The sequence below is a fragment of the Macaca nemestrina genome, chromosome 1 (assembly GCF_043159975.1).
Source record: "Macaca nemestrina isolate mMacNem1 chromosome 1, mMacNem.hap1, whole genome shotgun sequence".
NCBI lineage: Eukaryota > Metazoa > Chordata > Mammalia > Primates > Cercopithecidae > Macaca > Macaca nemestrina.
The window spans coordinates 139380683-139406801 of record NC_092125.1 but is presented as its reverse complement, the minus strand read 5'-3'; the positions used below and the strand labels follow the sequence as shown (position 1 = coordinate 139406801).

Sequence of the window (26119 nt, the reverse complement as noted above, 5' to 3'; positions counted from 1 at the left end):
GCAAGGACACATAAAAAAATTTAAGTTTCCATTCATGTATTGAAGAGTGAATTTTATTTACACTACTAGTAAATCCCAGCTACTCCAGTTATTCTGTTATATCTCATCAATAACAGGAAAAATATCTTCTTCCAGTATTTCAGTTTTAACAATTGTAATTAAATTGGTTAGTTATAATAAGAGTTAAGAAGCAATTAATGAATTTTTTTTGGAAATAAAAAATATGTATATACATTACCCTGATACCTAGGCCAAAATATATCTAACAACAAATTTTCTTGATTTATATTAGTCATAAAAAATAAAGGAAAAATATATTGCAAGTATTTTCTTTATAGACAATTTCAATTAGAAAACAATAGTTTAAGGAAAGCAATAAAGTGGTTCATAAGAATGGATTGATATGGAGGCAAGATAAGTATTTAAAACTTGACAGACAACATACTGTCAAATATGACGAAAGAATATCTGCCTCAATGACACCATTTACAGGCAGTAACTAGATTTTTACACAACTCCATTTTCTCTCATATTGAAGGAAATTACAGGTAAGTTATGCTCCTAAGTCAGTTAAGAACCCCTTCTTTTAGCTTGTAAAATGTAGCCTTTTGATTTGATAATTCCTCTACTTTTCACAATGACCGAGTATCGCAGTAGCCACAGTGGCACCCACTCGTGCGCTTGAATGTCAGGAATGCTTTCCTGAAGAGCTTCTTGGAAACTTGCTTCAGAAAGCAGTTCTAAAAGAAACAACAAACAAAACTCCAGCGTGTTAAATTGGAAAACAAAAAAGCACTTTACTATGTAGGTAAGCATTTAACATAACAAAAGAAACCCTCAAAATTTAATATATAATATGCTTATCCTTCATGTGTGTGCTATGAATCTGAACCAGAGTATTAGAAACTCCCAGGCAGTTATTTAAAAAAGTAACTACAACTCTACCCTAGCCTATTTAATTCATAACTTTTGGTGAGTGCAGCCTAGACATCACAGTTTTTTAAAGATCTCCAGGTGATTCTAATGTATAGTCAGGGAAAATACAGGAAAGTCTAAAGAAAAAAAAAGTAACTGATAATCCTATCAATTGGAGATGATACACCATTGTCATGCACTTTCTTACAACTTTTTTGGTGTATATGTGTATACATCTTCATATATATATCTCTATCCATATCTTGAATCTCTATATATCTCTATATCTTATATCTGTATCTGTGTGGGTATACCTGTATCTTATAAAACTAGAAATCATAGTGTAGTTACAGCCTTTTAAATTATCTTTTTCCACTTATATTGTGAATATTTTCCCATGTAATAGTCTGTGAAAAGATCATTTTTAATAATTTCCCCACTACTATATTATATAGCTATCATAATAATATATTTCCCTATTATTGGTCAAAACATTTGTTTTGCTAATAAAAATAATGCCAGGATAAACATTCTTTAAAAATATATATATATATTTTATATATAAATATATATAATATATAAATAATATATATATTATAAATATATATAAATTATACATATATATAAATTATATATATATATATATATTTTTTTTTTTTTTTTAAGATGGCATCTCACTCTGTTGCCCAGGCTGGAGTGCAATGGTGTGATCAGTAAACCACAAAATCTTACTTAGGAAAAGGGTCTATTATATTTATTTTGAATATGGAACCATAGTTCTTTTTCCCTAGGTTGAGAAAAGTTGAGCAAAATTAGTTTTATTTAGGCCCATGGTTTAAAAATATTGAGATACAAGAGTTTTTTTTTTTTTTTTTTTTGAGATGGAGTCTCGCTGTGTCACCCAGGCTGGAGTGCAGTGGCACGATCTCGGCTCACTGTAACCTCCGCCTCCCGGTTCAAGAGATTCTCCTGCCTCAGCCTCCCGAGTAGCTGGGATTACAGGTAGGTGCCATCACACCCAACCAATTTTTGTATTTTAGTAGAGATGGGGTTTCACCATGTTGGTCAGGCTGGTCTCGAACTCCTGACCTCAGGTGATCTACCCAAGTTGGCCTCCCAAAGTGCAGGTGTGAGCCACTGTGCCCGGCCACAAAAAATATTTTCAAACAAAAATCGGTTTATTACACACACAAAGTTGTGTGGATGGGAGGACAGAAGGACTATATGTATTATAACCATATTAATTACAGTACATTAAAATGGTGGTTTCCATTACAAATAACTCTGTAAGTTTAAATATATTAGTGTTATCCAATGTATAGACTTTATATAATACATTTATCAGGAATGCCAAAAAAAGCCATATACACATAAATAATGCCCATTTTACAGGTGACGTTTTAAACAATGAAAACATCAATGGCTCTGATGACACCTGGGGCATTGATCCATAAAAACCCTTTCTAAAAATAGAAATATTTGTACCAGCAATGCTTTCTTTAAGCATTTGAATACAAATCATTGCAAGACCATTTAAATAAGTTTTTGTTATCAACTATATCTTACAAAAAAAGTCTACACATAAATTTATCTCCAAATATGGAAGAAACAAACCACCACAATAATGCAGATGACGAACATTTTAAAATGCATGCCTGGCTGTGAAATGAAGGGCCAAAGTACAAGTACATTCTTAAAGCTAGATACACGCCATATTGCCAGCTGCTTTACAGAAAGGCTATGCTTTATACTTCTACCAGCAGTTGATAACTTGAGAATGCCGCAGTGCCAATTCTTTTTCTCTTTTTTTTTTTTTTTTTTTTTTTTTTGAGGCAATGTCTTACTCTGTTGCCCAGGCTGGAGTGCAGTGGCATGATCACAGCTCACTGCAGCCTCAAACTCCTGGGCTCAATGCATCCTTCCACCTCATTCTCCTGAGTAGCTAGGACTAGAGGTGTGCATCACCAAGGCCAGCTAATTTAATTTTTATTATTTTTGTAGATATGAGGTCTTACTATGTTGCCTAGGCTGGTCTCAAACTCCTGGACTCAAGAGATCCCCTGCCTTGGCCTTCCAAAGTGCTGGGACTACAGGTGTGAGCCACCATGCCCAGCAAATTCCAAGTTTATATCCAAGCTCTCTATGACTGCTCTGATGCCATATATATCCCACCACTCCTCTCCTCACTGCCTCTTCTCTGGCCACACTGGCCTCGCCTCCTTGCTGTATCCTGAAAACCTCAAGCACATTCACACCTTGGGGCCTCTGAATTAGCTTCTCCCTTTTCCTTGAACATACTTTTTCCAGATATTCACATGGCTCACTCCCTTGCTGCAGGTCTCTGATTAATATTACCTTAGTAGAGAGGCCTCTCTGACTGTACCATATAAAACAGCAATTAACTTGGATACTCTTTCTGCTTCAGCCAAATTATCTCCATAGCATATACTACCACTTACCATATGTAACATTTATTTTACTGTCTGTCTCCTCCCATTAGAATATAAATTCCATGAGGGTTTATTTTTGTCTGACTTGGTCCTTTATCTCTAGTATCCAGAACAATGGCTGGCAAATGGTGCTCAGATGTCTATTATATGCATCAATCAATATGGAAAGATTCCACTGGGGTCAGAAGCAACCTACAGATAGGGATTAAGTGAGCATCTTCACAGTTTGATTTTGGAGTGCTAAAGGACCCACCTACTCCCAAATGAACTGCTGTGATACCTGAATAGCATTAATAGTAAACGCTCAATCAATGTTAGCTATTTTCATGTGCCAGGTACTTTTCTGAGTACTTTACATGTATTAACTTAGTTAATCCACATGCTAACCCTATGAGATAGATACTATTATCTCCTTTATGGGGGGAAACTGAGGCAGAGAGGTTCGGTAACTTGGCCAAGGTCACATCACTAGTAAATGATAGTTTTCATAAATAGAATGCAAATGTCTCCTTGGAAAATTAACATTAATATGGATTTGTTTATCAGATTTTCTAACAAAGAGGACCCTGAGGGAAAGAGATATAATACAGATTGGATTTAATCGAAATGGGGGGCGGGGAACAAACAAAAAGGGAAAGTTCTAAATTCAAGATCATCTACTTTACAATTTTACTCTCTAGTTAAATTGTTATTACACTTCTAGTACAAAGGGTAATGGAAAATAAACCCATTATGGGGAGTAAGGGTAATTTTTAGAACAGGGGTAGACCTTCAGGGAATTTATAAACAAAATTCTATTTTAGATGACAAGCAGAGTTAAATGTTTTACAGTTTGGTTCCTTAAAAAAATTAAAAATATGACACAAAATCAGAGACTATGCTATTCATTAACTACATACTTTTAAAATTTAACTATGGTTGAACTCTTTAGTCAGTAAACATGACAAATTAAATCAAGAGTCACTTCATTACAGATTAAAGTGTCTGACGGTTCATTAATGATAAATGCAGGATAAGCCTATACATTTTCACCAAAAGTCTTAGAATTAAAAAAGACAACCAAGTATCAAATTATGTCAGTAATACAAAAAATATAAAAAGGATTAAATCTCTCTCCTCATATACATATGCAACATATTTTGCCGTATTAGCACACATTCTAAATGTCAACATTTAGAGATGTGAAAATAAAACACTAGACACCTTAATCTCTTCGTATTTCCTTTCCTACTAGAAAAAGGATTGAGTTTTTTTCAAGTGAAGCTAGAAGAGGGTACAGGCTGGATCATCAGCTGTTGGTAACAATTACTGTTAGAAGAGCCTCCAAAAAGTAAACAGACACATGACATCTGCCAACATATGGAAAGTTAAAATTTAAATGACTTACAGTTCAGAATAAATCAGCATAACATTTGTTAGATTTTTCACTAAAATGGCTTAAAAAATCAGTTTACTTGATTGTGAAAGCTCTACTGGGAAGGAAAAAGTCACTATTTTATTCTGGTATGATTTAAATGAAAATGGATAAAGTTTTCAGACTGTAATATTATAATACTAACGTTTCAAATCAGAGAGATTGTATAGTGGAAAAGGCTCCAAAATAATCCAAGACTTAGGCCAAGTTCAAACTTTGCCCAAAGCCAGCTGGGTGACCTTGGCTAGTTCCTTTCACTCTGAGGCTCTATTTCCTGACTAAAAAAATGTATAGTTTCAGTTGTTGTGAGGATTATAGATAACCTCTCTGAGGCATTTGGCATGATGCTTGGCATTCAAGGAACAATAACTATTAAAACTCTTTCTCCTCCATCTCCCCCTCCTCTGATGAAACAGTGAAGAAATGAGAATGAAGCAGACTGCTAATAAATAGTATAAAGTTTTAATAGATTATCCATAGCATTCTTAAAATGAGCAAACTGAATCAACCCACCGATATTGTGTCATCTTTTTAGGTATGGAAGTAAAAGCTGAATATTTTTTTGATGGGAATTATCTATGAAATATAATTTCCTCTAATATTTATTAAATCAGAACTTCTATAAAAATGTCATCAAGAATTAAAACTTTCACAAGACATTTCTCACTTATAAACAAACATTTCTCATTTATGCCAAAAATACTTAGTAATATACAGGCTCTCTGAAACATTTATCTTTGCAAGTTATGTTCAATATTATCTTCCAAGTCTTTCTAGTTATCTTATAAAATGTTGCAAAAAATTATTCTATAAAAGACAGACAAGCCATTGTCATTAATCAAATATAAACATGTCTTAATAAAATACCTACTTACGTATCCTAAGTTGCTTATTAAGTTTTGAATTATATTACATGTGCCACTTTTTCCAGATATTTATCTCCTTGAATAAAATAGCCTTTTGGCCAGGCACAGTGGCTTATGCCTAAAATCCCAGCACCTTGGGAGGCTGAGGTGGAGGAATTGCTTGAGTCCAGAAATTCAAGCCCAGCCTGGGTGACATGGTGAAACCCTGTCTCTACAAAAAAAACAAAAATTAGCTAAGTGTGGTGGTATGTGCCTGTAGTCCCAGCTACTCGGAAGGCTGAGGCAGGAGGATAGCTTGAGTCCGGGAGGTGGAGACTGCAGTCAGTTGAGATCATGCCACTACACTCCAGCCTGGGCAACAGAACAAGACTCCATCTCAAAACCAAAGAAAAAATCAAGTGGCCTTTTGGTCCAGTCTTTGCTATGCTAGATAGTATTATATATATTACTATTTAGAATGTCTCAAAAGATCTTTTCTGTGTAGTTTAATATTTGTGAACCTCAAAAGACCAGATGTTCAGGAAATGATCCCTTCACTTTTTTTCCCCCATTGGTACAGAGATAAAGTTTTCTGAAAATAAAGACATGTATGTTTTGAACTAACCATTAAGAATAGTTCAGATAACACTGTATTTTTATCACTGTCCACACTTAAAATTATGTATCAACAAGTGCCTTTTTGTAAGACAAAGCTTATGATCAATCTCTATAGTGAAAATATCAGTTTTACCTTTTGGATCATTGTGAGTCAACAGCTGTATGTCAAATTGTTTAGCAAATGCAGTCAAATCTGGTGGCATCACACAGCAGGAGGCAAGATTAACTTGGTTACTATTTGGTTTTACCTAGAAGTGAAAATAAAATCATGATATCACTACTAAATTAAATACCAAAAATAGAAAGCAATAAGCAATAACATAATTTTAGAACATATGAAAAATCACAATCCACAGTGCTTAAAGCTTACAAAATACTTTTACATTAATATCATTATTAATATACGCTTTTCTAACCTAGGTTAGTAGTAATAGGGAACAGGAATTCCCTATTACCTTTTCCCTATGTAGTATGTTGCAAAATGTATTTTGCAGTGTACCACTAGGGGGAGGAAAAATCCAACATAGTACTACACTTTTTTTTTTTTTTTGAGATGGAGTCTTGCTCTGTTGCCCAGGCTGGAGTGCAGTGGCATGATTTTGGCTCACTGCAACCTCCACCTCCTGGGTTCAAGCAATTCTCCTGCCTCAGCCTCCTGAGTAGCTGGGATTACAGCCGCCCGCCACCACGCCCAGCTAATTTTTTGTGTTTTTAGTAGAGACCGGGTTTCACCATGTTGGTCAGGCTGGTCTTGAACTCCTGACCTCAGGTGATCTACCCACCTCGGCCTCCCAAAGTGCTGGGCTTACAGGTGTGAGCCACGATGCCTGGCCTGGTACTACACTATTAAAAAGTCTCCTGCTAGAACCATTTAACAATCTAATACATCTGCCTAGAAAACAAACATGCTTTTTGTTAGTTTGTTAAGTGTGATGGTTTCAGCTACAGAGGGAATAGGTCTTAAAGGTAGAGGATCAAATACAAGTAAATATATTTAAAGTGTAAAATATGGCTACGAATCACACACATTTTGAAAGAAAAGAACTGACAGCTTCCAGCAGCTGCACTGGTTAATTTACATTCTGAATCATCTAAGTCTCTCCGGTAGTTTCTTGACCTCATTCTGGCTACCATCAAGGAGAAGGGGAAATACTTTCTCTAGGTCTTCCTGTCCATAAGAAACTCTGAAAGCTCTGAAAAGGAGAAGGCTGAAGAAGGAGGAAAGGGAATAAAGAAAAATACTGAGAGTAAAGGTAAAATGCCAGCAAGTGACTTTCCTAATAATGTAGGTTATTAGACCAGAGAGGGGGAATAATTAATTTATGACACTCACTCCATATCAAGTTGTATGAACTGACAGTCTTACACATCTTTGAATAACAGCAAAATATTTGTTATATATAATGTTCCCTTACTTAGGAAATTAGAGTCATGGTCTAATAGTACCTAAAGAAAAAGAAGGTGGTTTTTTTTTTTTTTTTTTTTGAGACAGAGTCTTGCTCTGTCACCCAGGCTGGAGTACAGTGGTGCGATCTCAGCTCACTGCAACCTCCGCCTCTGGGGTTCAAGTGATTCTCCTGCCTCAGCCTCCTGAGTAGCTGGGATTACAGGTATGTGCCACCACGCCCAGCTAATTTTTTTATTTTTAGTAGAGATAGGGTTTCACCATATTGGTCAGGTTGGTCTCGAACTCCTGACCTCATGATCTGCTTGCTTCGGCCTCCCAAAGTGCTGGGATTACAGATGTGAGCCACTGCACCCGGCTGTAAGGTTTTTCTTTAGGTATTATTGTTTTCAGCACATAAGTAGAACTGAAGGAAATGGCCTTAATTCATTTGGCTATAAATGTTTTAACACACATTTTCTAGTATTTTTGTCACTCATTTTAACTGGGATTAACATTCAGTTCAATCAGAGATACATTTAAATAAAAAGAAACAAAAACTCCAAATGATAAAACCTGCCTCAAAACTCCTGCAGAAACAAAACAAAACTCCCACATGTGGAAAAGTCACCCTGCAGGGATGGCCACTATGTGCCTCACGCTCAACAGTGTGCAGCAAAGACTGAAAAGGGCAAGTTCTTCCCGGAGTACTCATGATCCTGCCATCCCTTACCTGTGCCCACTGATACAGCTGTTCCAACTGTGTTTTGTCTAGATCAGAGGTACCTATGGCAACAATCTTTTTGCTCTGAACTAAGTTTTCTAATTCCTCCCAGTAAGGCTGTAAATGCTCCAAGGAAAGATTAACTCCATCTTCAATAGGAGGCGAAGCAATGATCACAGAATCCAGCTGTGCAACTCCAAGGACTGAACAGGCTTGATAGGAAGGAAAACACAAGGAGAATAAACGCTTGTTACATCATAAAAACAAATATTTCTAATGTTTTCAAAGTATCTCACTGAATTCTGTCCATATTCTTCACTAGTTTTCAAAATAACAGATTATTTCATAGTTTACTTTTCATTTAGAACATTTCCATCTTTCAAAAATGTGTAAGTGCTCATTTACCTACTTGCTCTGTGTGGCAGACAAGTGGGTTTCTCTGACCTGCCTTCTTCCTAGGCAGCTTGCAGCTACTACATGCTCCTCTTTCTGGGGGAAAAAATTTCTTCTTGTTTCCTAGGTCCCAGAAGTTTTTAGTAGCTCCCTTACCTTCATAAAATTTTCTTCTCCAGTTCTACTTGCTCACTACTATCGCATATGGATGATCACAAGAATTATGACCTAATATTCTGTAACTGGTAGTCACAGCATAGAATAAGCTTGAGACACTGAAAAACTGAATGTTTGGTCTTAATCCACATTTATAGAGGTAGATAACTTCTTAATTTCTATAAAAATAATTGAAGAGCTTATTTTAAATGATTATTCATTCTAAAGTTACATTAAAGAGCCAATTATTTGAGTTTTCAATATATGTAAATACTGGAAGAATTTTTTATTATCACAATAACCTAAGTGCTAAAAATAGATATAAAATACTTGAATTTTTTTTTTTTTTTTTTGCCATTGTTGGTTTTGATATTTCACCTCTAATACTAAAAGGGCTAAGAATATGATTAAGAACTTCTATCTCCAAACAGACAGTGAACATTTAACTACATTACACCTTTTACGTTCCTCTTGCATATCAAAGTATGACCTACGTAAGTCAGTATGATTTTACAGAAGCCATAAGAAACTAGGCTAGAACTTTAAAAGGTAAAATTGGAATCAACTCATTTTCTTTTTACCCGGACCTAAACACAAGTTATAACTAATACACATACACTAATTTAAAGTCCACTATTAAGATAAAAAATTTAGTTTTTGCTTACCCATGTCAACTGCACTTCTAGTTGATGATGAAGAGTTTGATCCTACAATGAACAGTTTTGCTGGGTAACAAAGAAAACAAAACTGATTACTACATTTGGATACACATTTCACTATATGCTAGCATTAACACTACTATAATACTAAGATGACAGATAATCCTGAATGAATTATTTTTCCTTTCCCAGTCACATAACTTTATAGTTTTAAGACATAAATGTATAGTTCCACTGTACTTTTAAAATCATGTGCTAGTTGCCGAAAAATATCTGTTTATCAAAACAAAAAGTAAATATTTATTTCCCATTTATTAGAAGCAGGTTAGATAACTATTGGAGCTTAAATTAATTGAAATTTATATTTTTATGACTTAAAACATTAATAGAGCACATTATATACTTTCTCCAATAAACCAAAATCTATATACAAAGACTAAATAAAAAATGTAATGAGAAGAAAACTGGAAAAAAAAAAAAAGTCCACAATTCTACCTTCCCAATACAATCATTTTCATTTTCAGACATTATCTTCCAGTTTTTGGTCCTATGAAGTAGGGCATAACATTATTTCCTCTTCTATTTGGTTTAACTTTATGTAACAAATATTTTAAATATATTTCTATGTAGTATTTAGTTATCTTAAAATTTCTTTAATTTAAAAAATTTTTTGTAGAGACAGGGTCTCATTATATTGCCCAGGCTGGCCTTGAACTCTTGACCTCAAGGGATCCTCCCACTTCAGTCACCCAAAGTGCTGTGATTACAGGTGTGAATCACCACAATTTTTTCTTGAGACAGGGTCTCACTCTCATCCAGGTTGGAGTGCAGTAGTGCGATCACAGTTCACTGCAGCATCAACATTCTGAGCTCAAGTGTTCCTCTCACCTTAGCCTCCCAAGTAGCTAGGACTACAGGCATGTACCCCTACACCTGGCTAATTTTTTTCATTTTTTTTGTAGAGACAGGGTCTCGATATGTTGCCCAGGGACTCTTGAACTCCTGGCCTCAAGCAATCTTCCCAATGTGCTGGGATTACAGCACCACATCAGGAAAAAATTTTTTTATCCTAATAGTCATGTGCTTACTGTAGAAATGAGGAAGACCTATAAAAGTAGAAAGACCAAAAAGAATGGCCAGTCTCATCACCCAAATTATTGTTTAGACTTCTGTGTATTCTGTGGCTTTTTTTCCACTTAGGGGTGGCCTTGAATATTATTCTGTGTTTTTAGTGTATAATTTTACATACTTTTTTTTTTGAGACAGAGTCTTTCTCTGTCGCACTGTGGTGCCATCTTGTTTCACTGCAACCTCCTCCTGGTTCAAGCAATTCTCATGCCTCAGCCACCCAAGTAGCTGGGCTTATAGGCCTGCGCCACCATGCCTGGCTAATTTTTGTATTTTTAGTAGAGATGGGGTTTTGCCATGTTGCCTAGGCTGGTCTCGAACTCCTGGCCTCAAATGATCCACCTGACTCGCCTCCCAAAGTGCTGGGATTACAGGCGTGAGCCACTGAACCCAGCCAATTTTACATGCTCATTTTTTAATGGTTGAATATTATTTTGTAGTTTTGAAGAGTGGCATTTATTAAATGAGTTCTACTTATTGAACATTTAGGTTAGTAAATGTTCCAGTAGTAGTTCCAGTTTTCTATTTTCACATATATAATGCCAAAACAAACATCTTAGTAACTTGTTGTTCAGCATTATACTATATCATTTCCCAGGGATGAATTGTTAGAAATGTGATTATGAGTCAAAGCACATGACGTTTTGTGTCAGTCTTGTTATACTTTAAAAGATGTGTGCCAGTTTACCACACCACCACCAATTAAGAATTGCTCTTCTATCAACATAGGATGCTATTATTAAATTTTTTAAAAAAACTTAGTAGGTACAATACATACCTACCCAGGACCACATTAATTGTCATTTCTTTGGTTACTAGGAAAGTTGAGTCATTTTCTATATTTGTAAGATTGAGGTTTTGGTTTCATTTAAATTCAACTTTATATGTACGTATTTATGTAAACTCACTGTTCAAAAAAATAAATTTACTCAATAGACAAACAGGTAGAGTAGCAAAAGAGCAAGAAAAGAAAAAAATCAAAAGAGGAAACAGAGAAAAATAGGGCTAATGAAATACCCTTATATAAAGTGCCTGACATCCGATACATGCAACACATTTTCTTGTATGTTTCTTATATGAGTCCCTTCCTTCCTACTGCTAGGTGATGTCTCTAAAAACACTGCTTCCCTGAGATTACTCCTTATTGAACAGCCATCCCAGCTTCTCTACTAGATGAGAGTCAGTATTTACTATTTTGGTCTAACTTTAGCCCCTATAACTCTATGAAAACCTTCCCCACTACTATTCCTCTGTCCATGAATTTGTGCTGTCTGAAATGGTCTCCTTTCTCTGAAGGATGAGGCTTTTTTGGATAGGTAGAAAGAGGAAAGCTCTTTAGATGGGGAGAATTTTGATACCTATTAAGAAATCTCAAGCCCTGTAGGAACTGAAGACAACTTCTAAGAGACCCAAGATGGAACTAAATCATGAATTACAGTCAACCTCAGAAAGAATGTTGGTTTACGTCCTTTCCAACACAAACAGCAATGTAAAATTAACAGGAAAAAATGGGTTTTGGAGTTAGGCATACCCGAGTGGATTCCTGGTTCAACCACTTACTGGTTGTATGACAACCTTCAAGTTATTTAATATCACTAATGCAATGCAGTAACAGACTTACCTTGCAGGATTGTTTTGAGAATTAAATGAGAAAATATAACCATAAAGTACCAAGTACAGTGTCTGGCACAAAGCAAGACTCAATAAATGGTAGTTACTATAGTTAGATTAAAAAGACAATACCCTATCTCATCTTACATGCAATTTATTATTATTAACCATCTCAATAATAATAAAATAGCAACAACCACAATAACAACAACATGGTAGCAAACAATAGCTACCTAGAACTTACTTTGAGGCAAGCACTGTGCTAAGTGCTTCTTTTGTTATTTCATCCAGTTTACAAAGAAGCCAGAGAAACAGATACATCCCCATTTTATAGATGAGAAAACTGAGGCTCAGGGAGGTTAAAGTCTTTGTTGGCCCAACATTATACTAGCCTGTAATCTGCATACCCAGAAACTTCAAAGCTCAAGCTTTTAATGATTATGCTATGCTAACTGTAAGGTAAGGGCAGAGATGGCATATCTTTTCATTTTTGTATTCCTTGAGTATAGTACAGTTTCTGGAATTTGTCACTCACTACATTTCCTGAGTGGGTGTTATAGTATTTTCTTTCTCTCCATGTAACTTGCCCAGGTTTCTTTTTATATTTGCAGGTGACCTCAGACATTGCTTACCAGTATCTTACCAGAAGGGGGTGCTTATGCTTGCTTTGGGTGGACACTGCTTCTAAGCCTTCCCTTTATCCTTTCCATCTCCTTCATCTTAATCTTTCTACTGCTCTGAAGTTTGACACATAAATTACATGACATGATGACACCATCATGAAGAACAGCAAGTTGAAGTTCTATTCTGACTCTTATATAATAGCCAGCATTGACCTCTTAGAACTCCATCTTGGAGTTTAAGTAAAATTATGTTAAAAAATAATTTTTGAATTTCTCACATTTAGTGTCTGAGCAAAGAAAGGCTTATTTTAATGCCTAACAAAATCTATCGCTTCCACTATGTAACAAAATAAATTGAAAAGACTGTACTTTACCAGAAACTTTCATTTCTTCTCTTTCATCAGGATTTATCTTTTCTACTGCATGAGATACAGTGCATTCCAAGACATCTGGAAATTCCTATAATAAACACAATATTTAAAATAAATACAAAATTTAATGCTTCTGATTAATTATAAAATTTTCTATTATCCATAATGCCTAAAAGAAGCAGAGAACCTATAAGACAACAGAGCTATTTACCTGAGGTCTGGGTGGCTAGGTGGGCTTTACAAGGGTTGTAAAGCTCTGACATAAAGGTAAAATGGTGTGTGTGTGTGTGTATCTGTTTTCTGAGAAAATCTGTCTCATTTTGACGAGGTATTTACAAAGAAGCATGATCAAAAAAATTAAAAACAAGCAGTAGGGGCATATGTGAGGAGTCAGAAACACTAGCACAGCAGATAATTTTACTCTAAAAAGAAGTGATTCTCCTGCCTCGGCCTCCCAAGCTGGGATTACAGGCACGTACCACCACGCCTGGCTTTTTTTTGTTTGTTTTTTTGTTTTTTTAGTAGAGATGGGATTTCGCCATGTTGGCCAGGCTGGTCTCAAACTCCTGACTTCAGGTGATCTACCTGCTTCAGCCTCCCAACGTGCTGGGATTATAGGCGTGAGCCACTGTGCCCGGCCTGTAATCACAAGCATTGTAAACCAAAACTTTTTTCCTGAGTAAAACAGAAAAAAGCAAAGGCCATTTGAACATATTTTAATGAATAATGCACAAGGATAATGAGAAAATATTAGTACATATACATCAGAAACGTATTAACTTACATTTACAATATCATACAAAGTAAACAGCTAAGGCTTTCCCATGATTCTTGAGCACTTTCACAGCACATATCAGGGGTTCAGTAAGTGTTTACAAGTCAAGCATAAATAGAATAAATAGTCATTTCAGAGAAACACAGATTGATTTATTTTATTTTTTTTTTTTTTTGAGACGGAGTCTCGCTCTGTCGCCCAGGCTGGAGTGCAGTGGCCAGATCTCAGCTCACTGCAAGCTCCGCCTCCCGGGTTCACGCCATTCTCCTGCCTCAGCCTCCCGAGTAGTTGGGACTACAGGCGCCCGCCACCGCGCCCGGCTAGTTTTCTGTATTTTTTAGTAGAGACGGGGTTTCACCGTGTTCGCCAGGATGGTCTCGATCTCCTGACCTCGTGATCCGCCCGTCTCGGCCTCCCAAAGTGCTGGGATTACAGGCTTGAGCCACCGCGCCCGGCTACACAGATTGATTTAAAAAACCATTACTCAATGTCTATATAGTAGCTATAGAGTTACATGGTTGCGGTATGCCCAGAGGAACCAGTATTTCCACACATGTCCTTTTCCATACTTTTAAAGTAGCCTAAGTAATGTGCTGTGAGCCTTTAACTGAGTTAGATTTCAAAGAGTGGTTTAGGGTTTTGAACACTAACATTTATGACAGTAGCCATATACTGACATTTAATGGAACACAGTTCCTTACTGTTTCATCGGAAACTGACATTTGAAAAATTACTTCTAGTGACATTGAGTCTACCAAAGCAATCAATCAATCACAACTGATAATCATTCCTCTACTAGACCAAATATAAACTGAAATAAAACACTCATAGTGAGGAAACCACAGTGAGGAAACCGTGGTGAGAATTAAGCATGAGAATCCTAGTATCTTATCTGGTTAAACAGTTGCCTACAGTCTAGATTTTCTGTTTTATGCATAAGCCTACTGGATCAGAGTGCCGTCTCAGCAAATCGACCACAGAGAGTTTTATGGCTAATTGCCTATTTGACTTCCCTCACAAAACTGAAGAAATTAACTTCCTGTTTACTTTACTTCCTTTTTGACCTGCATGATTTTTGCATTCACATTTCACTTACCCTCACCAAATCTGGGTTGATTTGGGAACTCCACTCATTCAAGGTTTTTTGGATACAATCACGAAGCTGCAAAACGAATGCAGTTTGAAACTGTTAATCAAACTCTGTACTTTTCTGTACTTGTACAATAAGAATATATTAATTTGATAAGCAGGAAAAAAAGATAGCAACAGGAAATACCATATGAACCCCAATTTTAATACTACAGGGTTTTTATTTCCTTTAACATAGATAAATTCAGGCCTGTTTTCACCCTACTCTTGTTTCTCAAAGGTTCTTGAACTAAAGCAGTTGTCTAATTACTTTAAAGTGTTTTTTGTACCAGTGAAAATTTAAGCAAACTGTTGAGACATAAAAGCATTCACAGGCCAGGTACAGCGGCTCATGCCTGTAATCCCAGCACTCTGGGAGGCTTAGGCAGGCAAATCACTTGAGGTGAGGAGTTCAAGACCAGCCTGGCCAACATGGTGAAACCCTGTCTCTACTAAAATTACAAAAATCATGTGGGCATAGTAGTGCATGCCTGCAATAGCTACTCAGGTGGCTGAGGAAGGACAATTTTTCTTGAACCCAGGAGGTGGAGGTTACAGTGAGCTGAGATGATGCCATTTCATTCCAGCCTGGGCAACAGAGCAATTCTGTTTCCTCCAAAAAAAAAGGCATTCATAAAGAAACAAAAATAAGGTTTATAAACAGAGGAACTTGGAGTCAAGCCCAGGCTGTCTGACTGGAATTCATATCACAACTATGCCACATTTCTCAAAGACAAACAAATTAAATTATTAGAGAATAAGTGTAGCTGGAAAATCCTACCTCAGATTCACCTGTGCTGTTTATTAAAAGTTCAGACTCCTGAGCCTAATCCTAGACCCACTGAATCACTCTCCAGGAGCAGTTTGGACTTTCATTTTAGCAAGCATCCCAAGAAGAGTACTTTATCTATGTACTCTAAAGTCTGAGAACCACCAGGATAGACATATCTTGCAGAACTCAACTTGTATGACAGTCCAGAAGTCATTTCCTAACATTTAGGTGCACCTCTAACCTGTCTTCCATGTTTTCTTAAACAAAAAAAATTTTATACAAATATTCTAGTATGTTGTAAATTAATTCAAACATACTTTATTGAAGTGTATTTCAGACTTATTTGATAGTAGTCCAAAGTAAGACATACATTCACATAGTGAGCAAAGACCTATATACATATAATGGAACAAAACATTCACAAAACGATATTTATTTTCACAACATGCCAGGCACTCTAATGGTTCTAACATATTAGTTAGAAAAAATATATTGGTCCATGACTCACTGAACTGATTTATGACCACTAATGGGCCAAACCTGGCAGTCTGAAATCACTGCCTTATTAGATAACCAAGGACATAATGTTTTGCATTCTTCTGTGGGCGATCAATGAAAACACAAATGAGTAACTAGAGGCAAGCCCCTGAATTGCAAAAGCACTTTCCTAACAGAAACAGCAGACACTAAACTTCTGAACTATCTGAACTATGATTGCTTATGATAAAAATTGATACAACCACTGTACTACGTATATCTTAGTACACACGATTACAAGACATAATTGGTTTATCAATTTAAGGGCAGAGAACTACCTATGTTAAGATTCACAATCCATAATAATAATTTATGTGCTATTCACAACAATTCACTTGAATTCAAATCACAAGGTCTAGATCTTTATGTAAAGCATATTTATAATCAAATTTAAGTCAGTGGATGAAAATGAGTTGATAATCATTCCAGATAGAATTACAAGTCATAACAGTCTCTTAAAAATTAGTAAACATTGAAAGAGCAGAACCAACTAGAGGTTAAAAATTCTATCGGAAGTGCTTTGGCTCAAAACATGGGAGAATTCTAAGAAATTTCCCTCCGGAAGGACGGCTCATTTGCACACTTGAGGCTTTCCCAATGAATTCCTCAACTCAGGAAAGTACGTATATTTTCATAGTATTCACCCTCTTCTTGAAACAATTTCTTTAATCTTGGATTCTGCAAAATGTCAGGACACATCATAAAACAGTCTAACATTATAATTGCGTAGGAAATTCATTGACTTTATCACAGGCCTAATGATTTTTAATCTTGTAAATTACATGTTCGCTATATTGACTAAACATTAACCTTGTACTTGGGTTAATGTTTGTCATTAACATTAATGTTTATGTTTGTTCTCTGCTCTCTTCATTCTTATAATACACACGCAATATCACTGAGGATAAGCATCACCACAACTTAGCCTACCATTAGATCTGGAGTTGTATAAGAATTTTTTCAATACCATGATTCAACCAGTCAAACAGCCTTACAACAAAGAAGTGGGCAAAACAGTCCTATAATGGTCCACTTAAAAGCTATTTGATTTCATAAAATTCCAGTGAAACAAAAAATCTGAACAGAGGTCATAACAGTTTTTTAAAAATTAGAACTAGAAAAGACCTTGTAAGAAATTTAAATGAACTCTCGACCCAACATGTACATTTTCTCAAAAATAAGTGATTTGTTTAGTTTCTTTAATCTCTTCAGTGAGGCTGAACTGTTCCAAGTAGTATATCCCAATTTGGAGCTTTGGATGTTACAAAGTTCTTTTTACATAGAAACAAAATGTGCCTCCCCTTTTGCTCTTACCAAGCAGTCATAGTTTCCCTACAGTATGATGCCATTCCTTCAAGTTTTCCTCAAATGTTTTCTAGTTTCTTTAGTTTTATCCTACTCTTATGAAGTGCCCTAAATGAAACACTAGAAACCAGAATTAGTCCTTTGAACAATGTTTTACAAACTGTGGTGTGTGACTCCGAGCATCAAGAAATCAACATTTTAAAAATTAAAATAAGACAGAAAAAATCAGAATACAGAGTATAAAATAAGGGCTAATATCTTTTTGTGAAACCTGTTTCAGATATACTGATTATACAACTATTACCTGGATTGCAAGGTAAAATGTACCTCTTACTGTGTTTGCAGTCAGAAACTCTTTTGAGTCACTACTTTAGAGTATGCTATTGTGAGATAGGTAAAATTTCACCCAATAATATCAATATATGTGCAAAATTCTGTATTTATGTACCACCAACAGTACTGGAAGAAATTAAGACTCTATGTACCGAATACAGAAATATTTATCTTTGGGAGAAACAACCAAAGTAGGTGGTTGAAATAAAACAAAACATACACACTGAGCTGCAACATAAACACAGAATATGGTACAGACTCAGATTCCTACTTAAGTTACAAGCAAGAGTTCTCATCTCCTGATGGGCACTGACCCCAACAGCAGGCCTGGGCACAGGTCCAGCACTTAACTCAGAGGGATGCCGTGTGCTGCTGCATGGTTTGTTACCAACATCTCATAGAAGAGAGCAGAAACCGCCTAGGAACACAGCTGATATCATAATACGACATAGTTTAGGAAGGTTTTTCTTTTAATTAAGATTTATCTTTCTGATGAAACCAGATGATAGGGAGACAGATGCCTGTACGGTGTGCGTTTTTATATTTTACCTCTTAATTCTCACAACAACCTGATGAGGAAGGTTTTATTACCCAACTTTAACTTTCCCAAAGTCATATAGCTCCTAAATCTAAAGGTTTTGTTATTTTTTAAATACTAGAATTGTCCCATACCGCCAATATGCACAATGTGCAGTGGATTCCTATCCGCTCAGAAATGGCCAACAAATAGGTAACAAGTTTGTAATTCCAGATTAATTTCTGTCACCTCTAACTAGTAACTAGTCTTTTTATTTTCCAGTTTTTACAAAACTTTTATTTTTTTAATTGATAGATATTTGTACATATTTATGGGGCATATGTGATATTTTGTTACATGCATAGAATGTGTAATGATAAAGCATACATAGATGCACAGATATATGCATAAAATGTGTAATGACTAAAGTCAGGGTATTTAGGGTATTCCAAAGCCAAAACTGAGTGCTTACTCATTTGCTTCACGGCAATAGAGAGTCTAATGTCAACATTCTAAAAGTTAGGTGTACTATGAATACTACTACATCCGAATGCACCAAAGGACAATCTCCGAAAATATTCCTTTACCTGGACAGGGTGGGGGAAGGAAGCGAGAGATGTGAAGAGGGACGGAGCGACGTCCTGGCCCTCTGTGACCTCCGTGCCAGGAAGAGGGACCCAGGATGTTTGAGAGTTTTGCCACCAGCCTTACAGCACCGAGAGAGGCGTCACTCAGTGCGCAGCTGCACCCGCTAAGTTTTTTAGACGCGTTGCCCCTCAGTAGCGGGTTTGGACCCGAGGTCGCGCCGACACTGGCCCTAGCATCTTCCCGCGGGCGGAGCCCAGGTGAGAGCAAGGCCCTGCCACCCTCCCTCGCCCGCGGGTGCTTCTTCCTTCCCGGAACCGCCCGGCCAGGCCCAAGGCCTGCCCCGGGAGCCCCGCGGCGACGGTCGCCGCGCTCACCTCCTCGCTGTGCGTGGACGGGCACTTCTTCCGCAGGCGGCCCCAGTTCAGCAGGTTCCCCGTCTGCAGGTGCAGGGTGCGGGCCCGCGCCAGGAGCGCCTTGGCCGCGCGGCTGTCGGTACCCATGGCAGCGGCCGCCCAGGGGCCGAGCGGCGAAGGGGCTGCGGGCGGGCAGGCAGGCGGCCGCCCCACAGGACGCGGTGCCCGAGGCCCGAGAGAGGCCCGAGAGAGAGCGCGAGGCTGCCGGCGCCGCGCGGCTGGAGCCTGGCCTCCGCTTGGGCCCCAGGGAGGCCGGACGGCGGCTGGGCGGCGGCGGGAGAGGAAGGCACCGGTGACTGCGGCTACGGCCCCGGCTACTGCGGCCGCAGCGGGAGAGCTGACTCCAAATTGAGGGAGCTGTTTCCTGGTAGACAATGACTAAGCAGAAATCGCGGCCGAGAAAGTGCTTCGTAACCGTTACTCGTCCCGCGGCGGGGCAGGGGCGGGGCGCGAATCGGCTGCGGGACGCCGGCCCGCGAGTGACTGGCCCTCAGCCTGCGGCGGGCGTGGCGACGGGCGGTGCGCGGCGGGCGCGCGGGTCGAGAGAGCGTGGCGGCGCGGCCCGGAGCGCAGTGCGCCGCAGGGCTCCCCCTGGTGGTCAGAGGACAGAGTGCGGCAGACACTGCCTCCACCTGGTGCGGTCTCCGGGCGTTCGGGTCGTGGCTCCGCCCACTGCCGCCCCGCAGCCGGCTTCCTACAAGTCTCTTTAAAGGGCAGCCTGAGCAGCCACCGAGGCTCGGAAATACTACGTAGTTTTCGTTCTCAGAAGCAGCTGTTTGTGCGCAAGCGCCCCCTTCTTCTTTTCGCTTCGCTGCCTTCAAGGACCTTCTCCCAAACTGCTAATACATTTCTTCATCCATTAATTAAAGGTCTATTGATTCACGCTATTTGCTGGTAATGTGTGAAGTCAACGAACAAGACCGAGTCTTTGCCCTTGAGACGCGTACACTCTACCCAGAGACAAGTTCTAAGCACAGAAAACAAGTAATTTTATAAGAACATCATAGGGCAGTTGTTCTCCAGATGAGTTCAGATTAAAGAGGACCCTTGAGCCGGTGAGATCGCAGAAAGCTTTTATCACCCACCCCTTCAGAGGTGGTCGAGATTATTTACCCCTATTAGGTTTCACGTGTGGTGGTGGACTCGGTATGAACATCAAATTGAACATTTATTGAGCTTTCCTCAACAATCTTTCACTTTCGTTGAAGTGAATCAGATTATTAAAGGCAAAATGAGATTCTCATTGTAAGCGGGGACAATATAACTGTTAAAAAGAGAGCTGAGCCAGTTGGTAAAATGGTAAGAATTAGGAAAGGGATGGAAAAAAAGATCCTTCTACAAAGTTAGAAATTGAGCCTCATGTTGAGTAAATATTTGTTGGCTGAATGAATGATGGTAAGAGTTCATTGAACGAGCTTGCGCTGCTTTTTTTTTTTTTGGGGGGTATCAATTTTTTTTTATAGTGAAAGAGCTACCCACAATCACCACCACTACTCAAACACATTTTGATGCACTGTAACATACAATTAACATTTATTATTATAAATAATTCAAACATAAACAAAAGCAGAATATTATAATGACACCCGATATAACTAGCGTCTGAACTCAAGATTGAATAAGATTTGTCTATACTTTTTTTTTTATTACATTTTAAGTTTTAGGGTGCATGTGCACAAAGTGCAGGTTTGTTACATATGTATACATGTGCCATGTTGGTGTGCTGCACCCATTAATTCATCATTTACGTTAGGTATTTCTCCTAATGCTATCCCTCCCCACTCCCCCCACTCACAACAGGCCCCAGTGTGTGATGTTCCCCACCCTGTGTCCAAGTGTTCTCATGGTTCAATTCCCACCTATGAGTGACAACATGTGGTGTTTGGTTTTTTGTTCTTGCGATAGTTTGCTCAGAATGATGGTTTCCAGCTTCATCCATGTCCCTACAAAGGACATGAATTCATCCTTTTTTATGGCTGCATAGTATTCTATGGTGTATATGTGCCACATTTTCTTAATCCAGTCTATCATTGATGGACGTTTGGGTTGGTTCCAAGTCTTTGCTATTGTGAATAGTGCCACAATAAACATACGTGTGCATGTATCTTTATAGTAGCATGATTTATAATCCTTTGGGTATATACCCAGTAGTGGGATGGCTGGTTCTAATGGTATTTCTAGTTCTAGATCCTTGAGGAATCGCCACTGTCTTCCACAGTGGTTGAACTAGATTACACTACCACCAACAGTGTAAAAGTGTTCCTATTTCTCCACATCCTTTCCAGCATCTGTTGTTCCCTGACTTTTTAATGATCGCCGTTCTAATTGGTGTGAGATGGTATCTCATTGTGGTTTTGATTTGCATTTCTCTGATGACCAGTGATGATGAGCATTTTTTCATGTGTCTGTTGGCTGCATAAATGTCTTCTTTTGAAAAGTGTCTGTTCATATCCTTTGCCCACTTTTTGATGGGGTTGTTTGATTTTTTCTTGTAAATTTAAGTTGTTTGTAGATTCTGGATATTAGCCCTAGGTCAGATGGGTAGATTGCAAAAAATTTCTCCCATTCTGTAGGTTGCCTGCTCACTCTGATGGCAGTTTCTTTTGCTGTGCAGAAGCTCTTTAGTTTAATTAGATTCTATTTGTCTATTGTGGCTTTTGTTGCCATTGCTTTTAGTATTTTAGTCATGAAGTCCTTGCCCATGCCTATGTCTTGAATGATATTGCCTAGGTTTTCTTCTGGGGTTTTTATGGTTTTGGGTCTAACATTTAAGTCTTTAATCCATCTCAAATTAATTTTTGTATAAGGTATAAGGAAGGGATCCAGTTTCAGCTTTCTACATATGGCTAGCCAGTTTTCCCAGCAGCATTTATTAAATAGGGAATCTTTCCTCATTTCTTGTTTTTGTCAGGTTTGTCAAAGATCAGATGGTTGTAGATGTGTGGTGTTATTTCTGAGGCCTCTGTTCTGTTCTGTTGGTCTATATCTCTGTTTTGGTACCAGTACCATGCTGTTTTGGCTACTATAGCCTTGTAGTATAGTTTGAAGTCAGGTAGCGTGATGCCTCCAGCTTTGTTCTTTTTGCTTAGGATTGTCTTGGCAATGCAGGCTCTTTTTTGGTTCCATATGAACTTTAAAGTAGTTTTTTCCAATTCTGTGAAGAAAGTCATTGGTAGCTTGATGGGGATGGCATTAAATCTGTAAATTACCTTGAGGAGTATGGCCATTTTCACACTATTGATTCTTCCCGTCCATGAGCATGGAATGTTCTTCCATTTGTTTGTGTCCTCTTTTATTTCGTTGAGCAGTGGTTTGTAGTTCTCCTTGAAGAGGTCCTTCACATCCCTTGTAAGTTGGATTCCCAAGTATTTTATTCTCTTTGTAGCAATTGTGAATGGGAGTTCTCTCATGATTTGGCTGTTTGATTGTCTGTTATTGGTGTATAGGAATGCTTGTGATTTTTGCACATTGAATTTGTATCCTGAGACTTTGCTGAAGTTGCTTATCAGCTTAAGGAGATTTTGGGCTGAGACAGTGGGGTTTTCTAAATATACAATCGTGTCATCTGCAAACAGGGACAATTTGGCTTCCTCTTTTTCTAACCGAATACCCTTTATTTCTTTCTCTTGCCTGATTGCCATGGCCAGAACTTCCAACACTGTGTGGAATAGGAGTGGTGAGAGAGGGCATCCCTGTCTTAAGCCAGTTTTCAAAGGGAATGCTTCCAGTTTTTGCCTATTCAATATGACAAATAGCTCTTATTATTTTGAGATACGTTCCAGGAATACCGAGTTTATTGAGAGTTTTTAGCATGAAGGGCTGTTGAATTTTGTTGAAGGCCTTTTCTGCATCTATTGAGATAATCATGTGGTTTTTGTCTTTGGTTCTGTTTATGTGATGGATTACATTTTTTGATTTGCATATGTTGAACCAGCCTTGCATCCCAGGGATGAAGCCCACTTGATTGTGGTGGATAAGCTTTTTGATGTGCTGCTGGATTCGGTTTGCCAGTATTTTACTGAGGATTTTTGCATCTATGTTCATCAGGGATATTGGTCTAAAATTCTCTTTTTTTGTTGTGTCTCTACCAGGTTTTGGTATCAGGATGATGCTGGCCTCGTAAAATAAGTTAGGGAGTATTTCCTCTTTTTCTGTTGATTGGAATGGTTTCAGAAGGAATGGTATCAGCTCCTCTTTGTACCTCTGGTAGAATTCGGCTGTGAATCTGTCTGGTCTTGGACTTTTTTTGGTCAGTAGGCTATTAATTATTGCCTCAATTTCAGAGCCTGTTATTGGTCTATTCAGGGATTCAGTTTCTTCCTGGTTTAGTCTTGGGAGGGCGTATGTGTCCAGGAATTTATCCATTTCTTCTAGATTTTCTAGTGTATTTGCGTAGAGGTGTTTATAGTATTCTCTGATGATAGTTTGTATTTCTGTGGGATCGGTGGTGATATCCCCTTTATCATTTTTTATTGCGTCTATTTGATTCTTCTCTCTTTTCTTCTTTGTTAGTCTTGCTAGTGGTGTACCTATTTTGTTGATCTTTTCAAAAAAACAGCTCCTGGATTCATTGATTTTTTTTGAAGGGTTTTTTGTGTCTCTATCTCCTTCAATTCTGCTCTGACCTTAGTTATTTCTTGCCTTCTGCTAGCTTTTGAATTTGCTCTTGCTTCTCTAGTTCTTTAATTGTGATGTTAGGGTGTCGATTTTAGATCTTTCCTGCTTTCTCTAGTAGGCATTTAGTGCTATAAATTTCCCTCTACACACTGCTTTAAATGTGTCCCAGAGATTCTGGTACATTGTGTCTTTGTTCTCATTGGTTTCAAAGAACATCTTTATTTCTGCCTTCATTTCATTATTTACCCAGTAGTCATTCAGGAGCAGATTGTTCAGTTTCCATGTAGTTGTGGGATTTTGAGTGAGTTTCTGAATCCTGAGTTCTAATTTGATTGCACTGTGGTCTGAGAGAGAGTTTGTTGTGATTTCTGTTCTTTTACATTTGCTGAGGAGTGCTCTACTTCCAACTATGTGGTCAGTTTTGGAATAAGTGCGATGTGGTGCTGAGAAAAATGTATATTCTGTTGATTTGGGGTGGAGAGTTCTGTAGATGTCTATTAGGTCCGCTTGGTGCAGAGCTGAGTTCAATTCCTGGATACCCTTGTGAACTTTCTGTCTCATTGATCTGTCTAATGTTGACAGTGGGGTGTTAAAGTCTCCCATTGTTTTTTTTTTCCACCAGTTGTCAAATGATCCTTTATTGAAATATTTTCCTTTGTGCTTAACTGGCTGGGCATTCCACAGCACAACTGTTGATGTCATTCTATGATGTCATGAGGGTGGCGGCCATCAACATTACAGCCCACAGACTGGGCAGTCCCCAGGATCTCTTTAATGGTTCCAGAGAGTTCTCTGGCTAAGGATTGGTGCTGCATCTGTCGAGCAATGTTGACAATCTCATCAAAAGTGATATTCCCATTGTGTTTAATGTTTTTCTGTTTCTTTCTGTCTCTTGGGGATTCCTTGAGGGCTTTGATGATCAGGGCAGAGGCAGAAGGCACCACCTCAATCTTGGCCTATCTGTTCTGAATGGTCAGTTTCACTATAATCCTCAGGCCCTTCCAGTCACTCGTTGCCTTGGCAATGTCATCACCAACATTTTTCGGAGACAGACCCAGGGGGCCGATCGTGGGACCAGCACAGAAGTGGCACCGACTTCACCTCCGGTGCCCCTCAGGTTTATGACTTTGATCTCGCTGGGGTCGAACTTCAGCGGCATGGTGGAGGTGGCTGGTGTCGGATGAACCCGGATTCAGAACGACCGAAGAAAGTTGCACCTTGGCCTCCTCTGAGCCGAAAGCCGAGAGAAAGTCTCCTATTATTGTGTGGGAGTCTAAGTATCTTTGTAGGTCTCTGAGTATTTGCTTTATGAATCTGGGTGCTCCTGTATTGGGTGCATATATATTTAGGATAGTTAGCTCTTCTTGTTGAATTGATCCCTTTGCCATTATGTAATGGCCTTGTCTCTTTTGATATTTGTTGGTTTAAAGTCTGTTTTATCAGAGACCAGGATTGTAACCCCTGCTTTTTTTTTTTTTTTTTTTTTTTTTTTTTTTTTTTTTTTTGCTTTCCATTTGCTTGGTAGATCTTCCTCCACCCCTTTATTTTGAGCCTATATGTGTCTTTGCACGTGAGATGGGTCTCCTGAATACAGCACACTGATGGGTCTTGGCTCTTTATCCAATTTGCCAGTATATGTCTTTTAATTGGGATATTTAGCCCATTTACATTTAAGGTTAGTATTGTTATGTGTGAATTTGATCCTGTCATTATGATGTTAGCTGGGTATTTTGCCTGTTACTTGATGCAGTTTCTTCCTAGCATCGATGGTCTTTACAATTTGGCATGTTTTTGCAGTGGCTTGTACTGGTTGTTCCTTTCCCTGTTTAGTGCTTCCTTCAGG

The 26119-nt window shown here is 38.2% G+C and overlaps 1 protein-coding gene and 1 pseudogene across 1 annotated transcript; both read right to left on the bottom strand.

The window, feature by feature from the left end:
* Positions 1 to 31: 31 nt before the first annotated feature.
* LOC105485409 (glutamate-cysteine ligase modifier subunit) lies at positions 32 to 20361 on the bottom strand. Its single transcript, XM_011747755.3, has 7 exons — positions 19621 to 20361; positions 15163 to 15228; positions 13295 to 13379; positions 9565 to 9624; positions 8360 to 8562; positions 6376 to 6490; positions 32 to 740 (listed from the first exon to the last, which is right to left on the bottom strand). The coding sequence occupies exons 1-7, from the start codon at positions 19744 to 19746 to the stop codon at positions 571 to 573; spliced, it is 825 nt and encodes a 274-aa protein (XP_011746057.1). The 5' UTR covers positions 19747 to 20361; the 3' UTR covers positions 32 to 570.
* A 4576-nt stretch (positions 20362 to 24937) lies between these two features.
* On the bottom strand, positions 24938 to 25435 carry LOC112427358 (large ribosomal subunit protein uL11 pseudogene; annotated as a pseudogene).
* Positions 25436 to 26119: the final 684 nt, after the last annotated feature.

What these genes read in the sequence shown, in the direction of transcription:
- LOC105485409 (XM_011747755.3), bottom strand. Translation starts at nt 19,746, where the DNA reads ATGGGTACCGACAGCCGCGCGGCCAAGGCGCTCCTGGCGCGGGCCCGC. An exon ending in CGTCCACGCACAGCGAGGAG is followed by an intron (nt 15,229 to 19,620) that starts GTGAGCGCGGCG and finishes TTCGTTTTGCAG; the next exon opens with CTTCGTGATTGTATCCAAAA. An exon ending in TCAACCCAGATTTGGTGAGG is followed by an intron (nt 13,380 to 15,162) that starts GTAAGTGAAATG and finishes TGTTTATTATAG; the next exon opens with GAATTTCCAGATGTCTTGGA.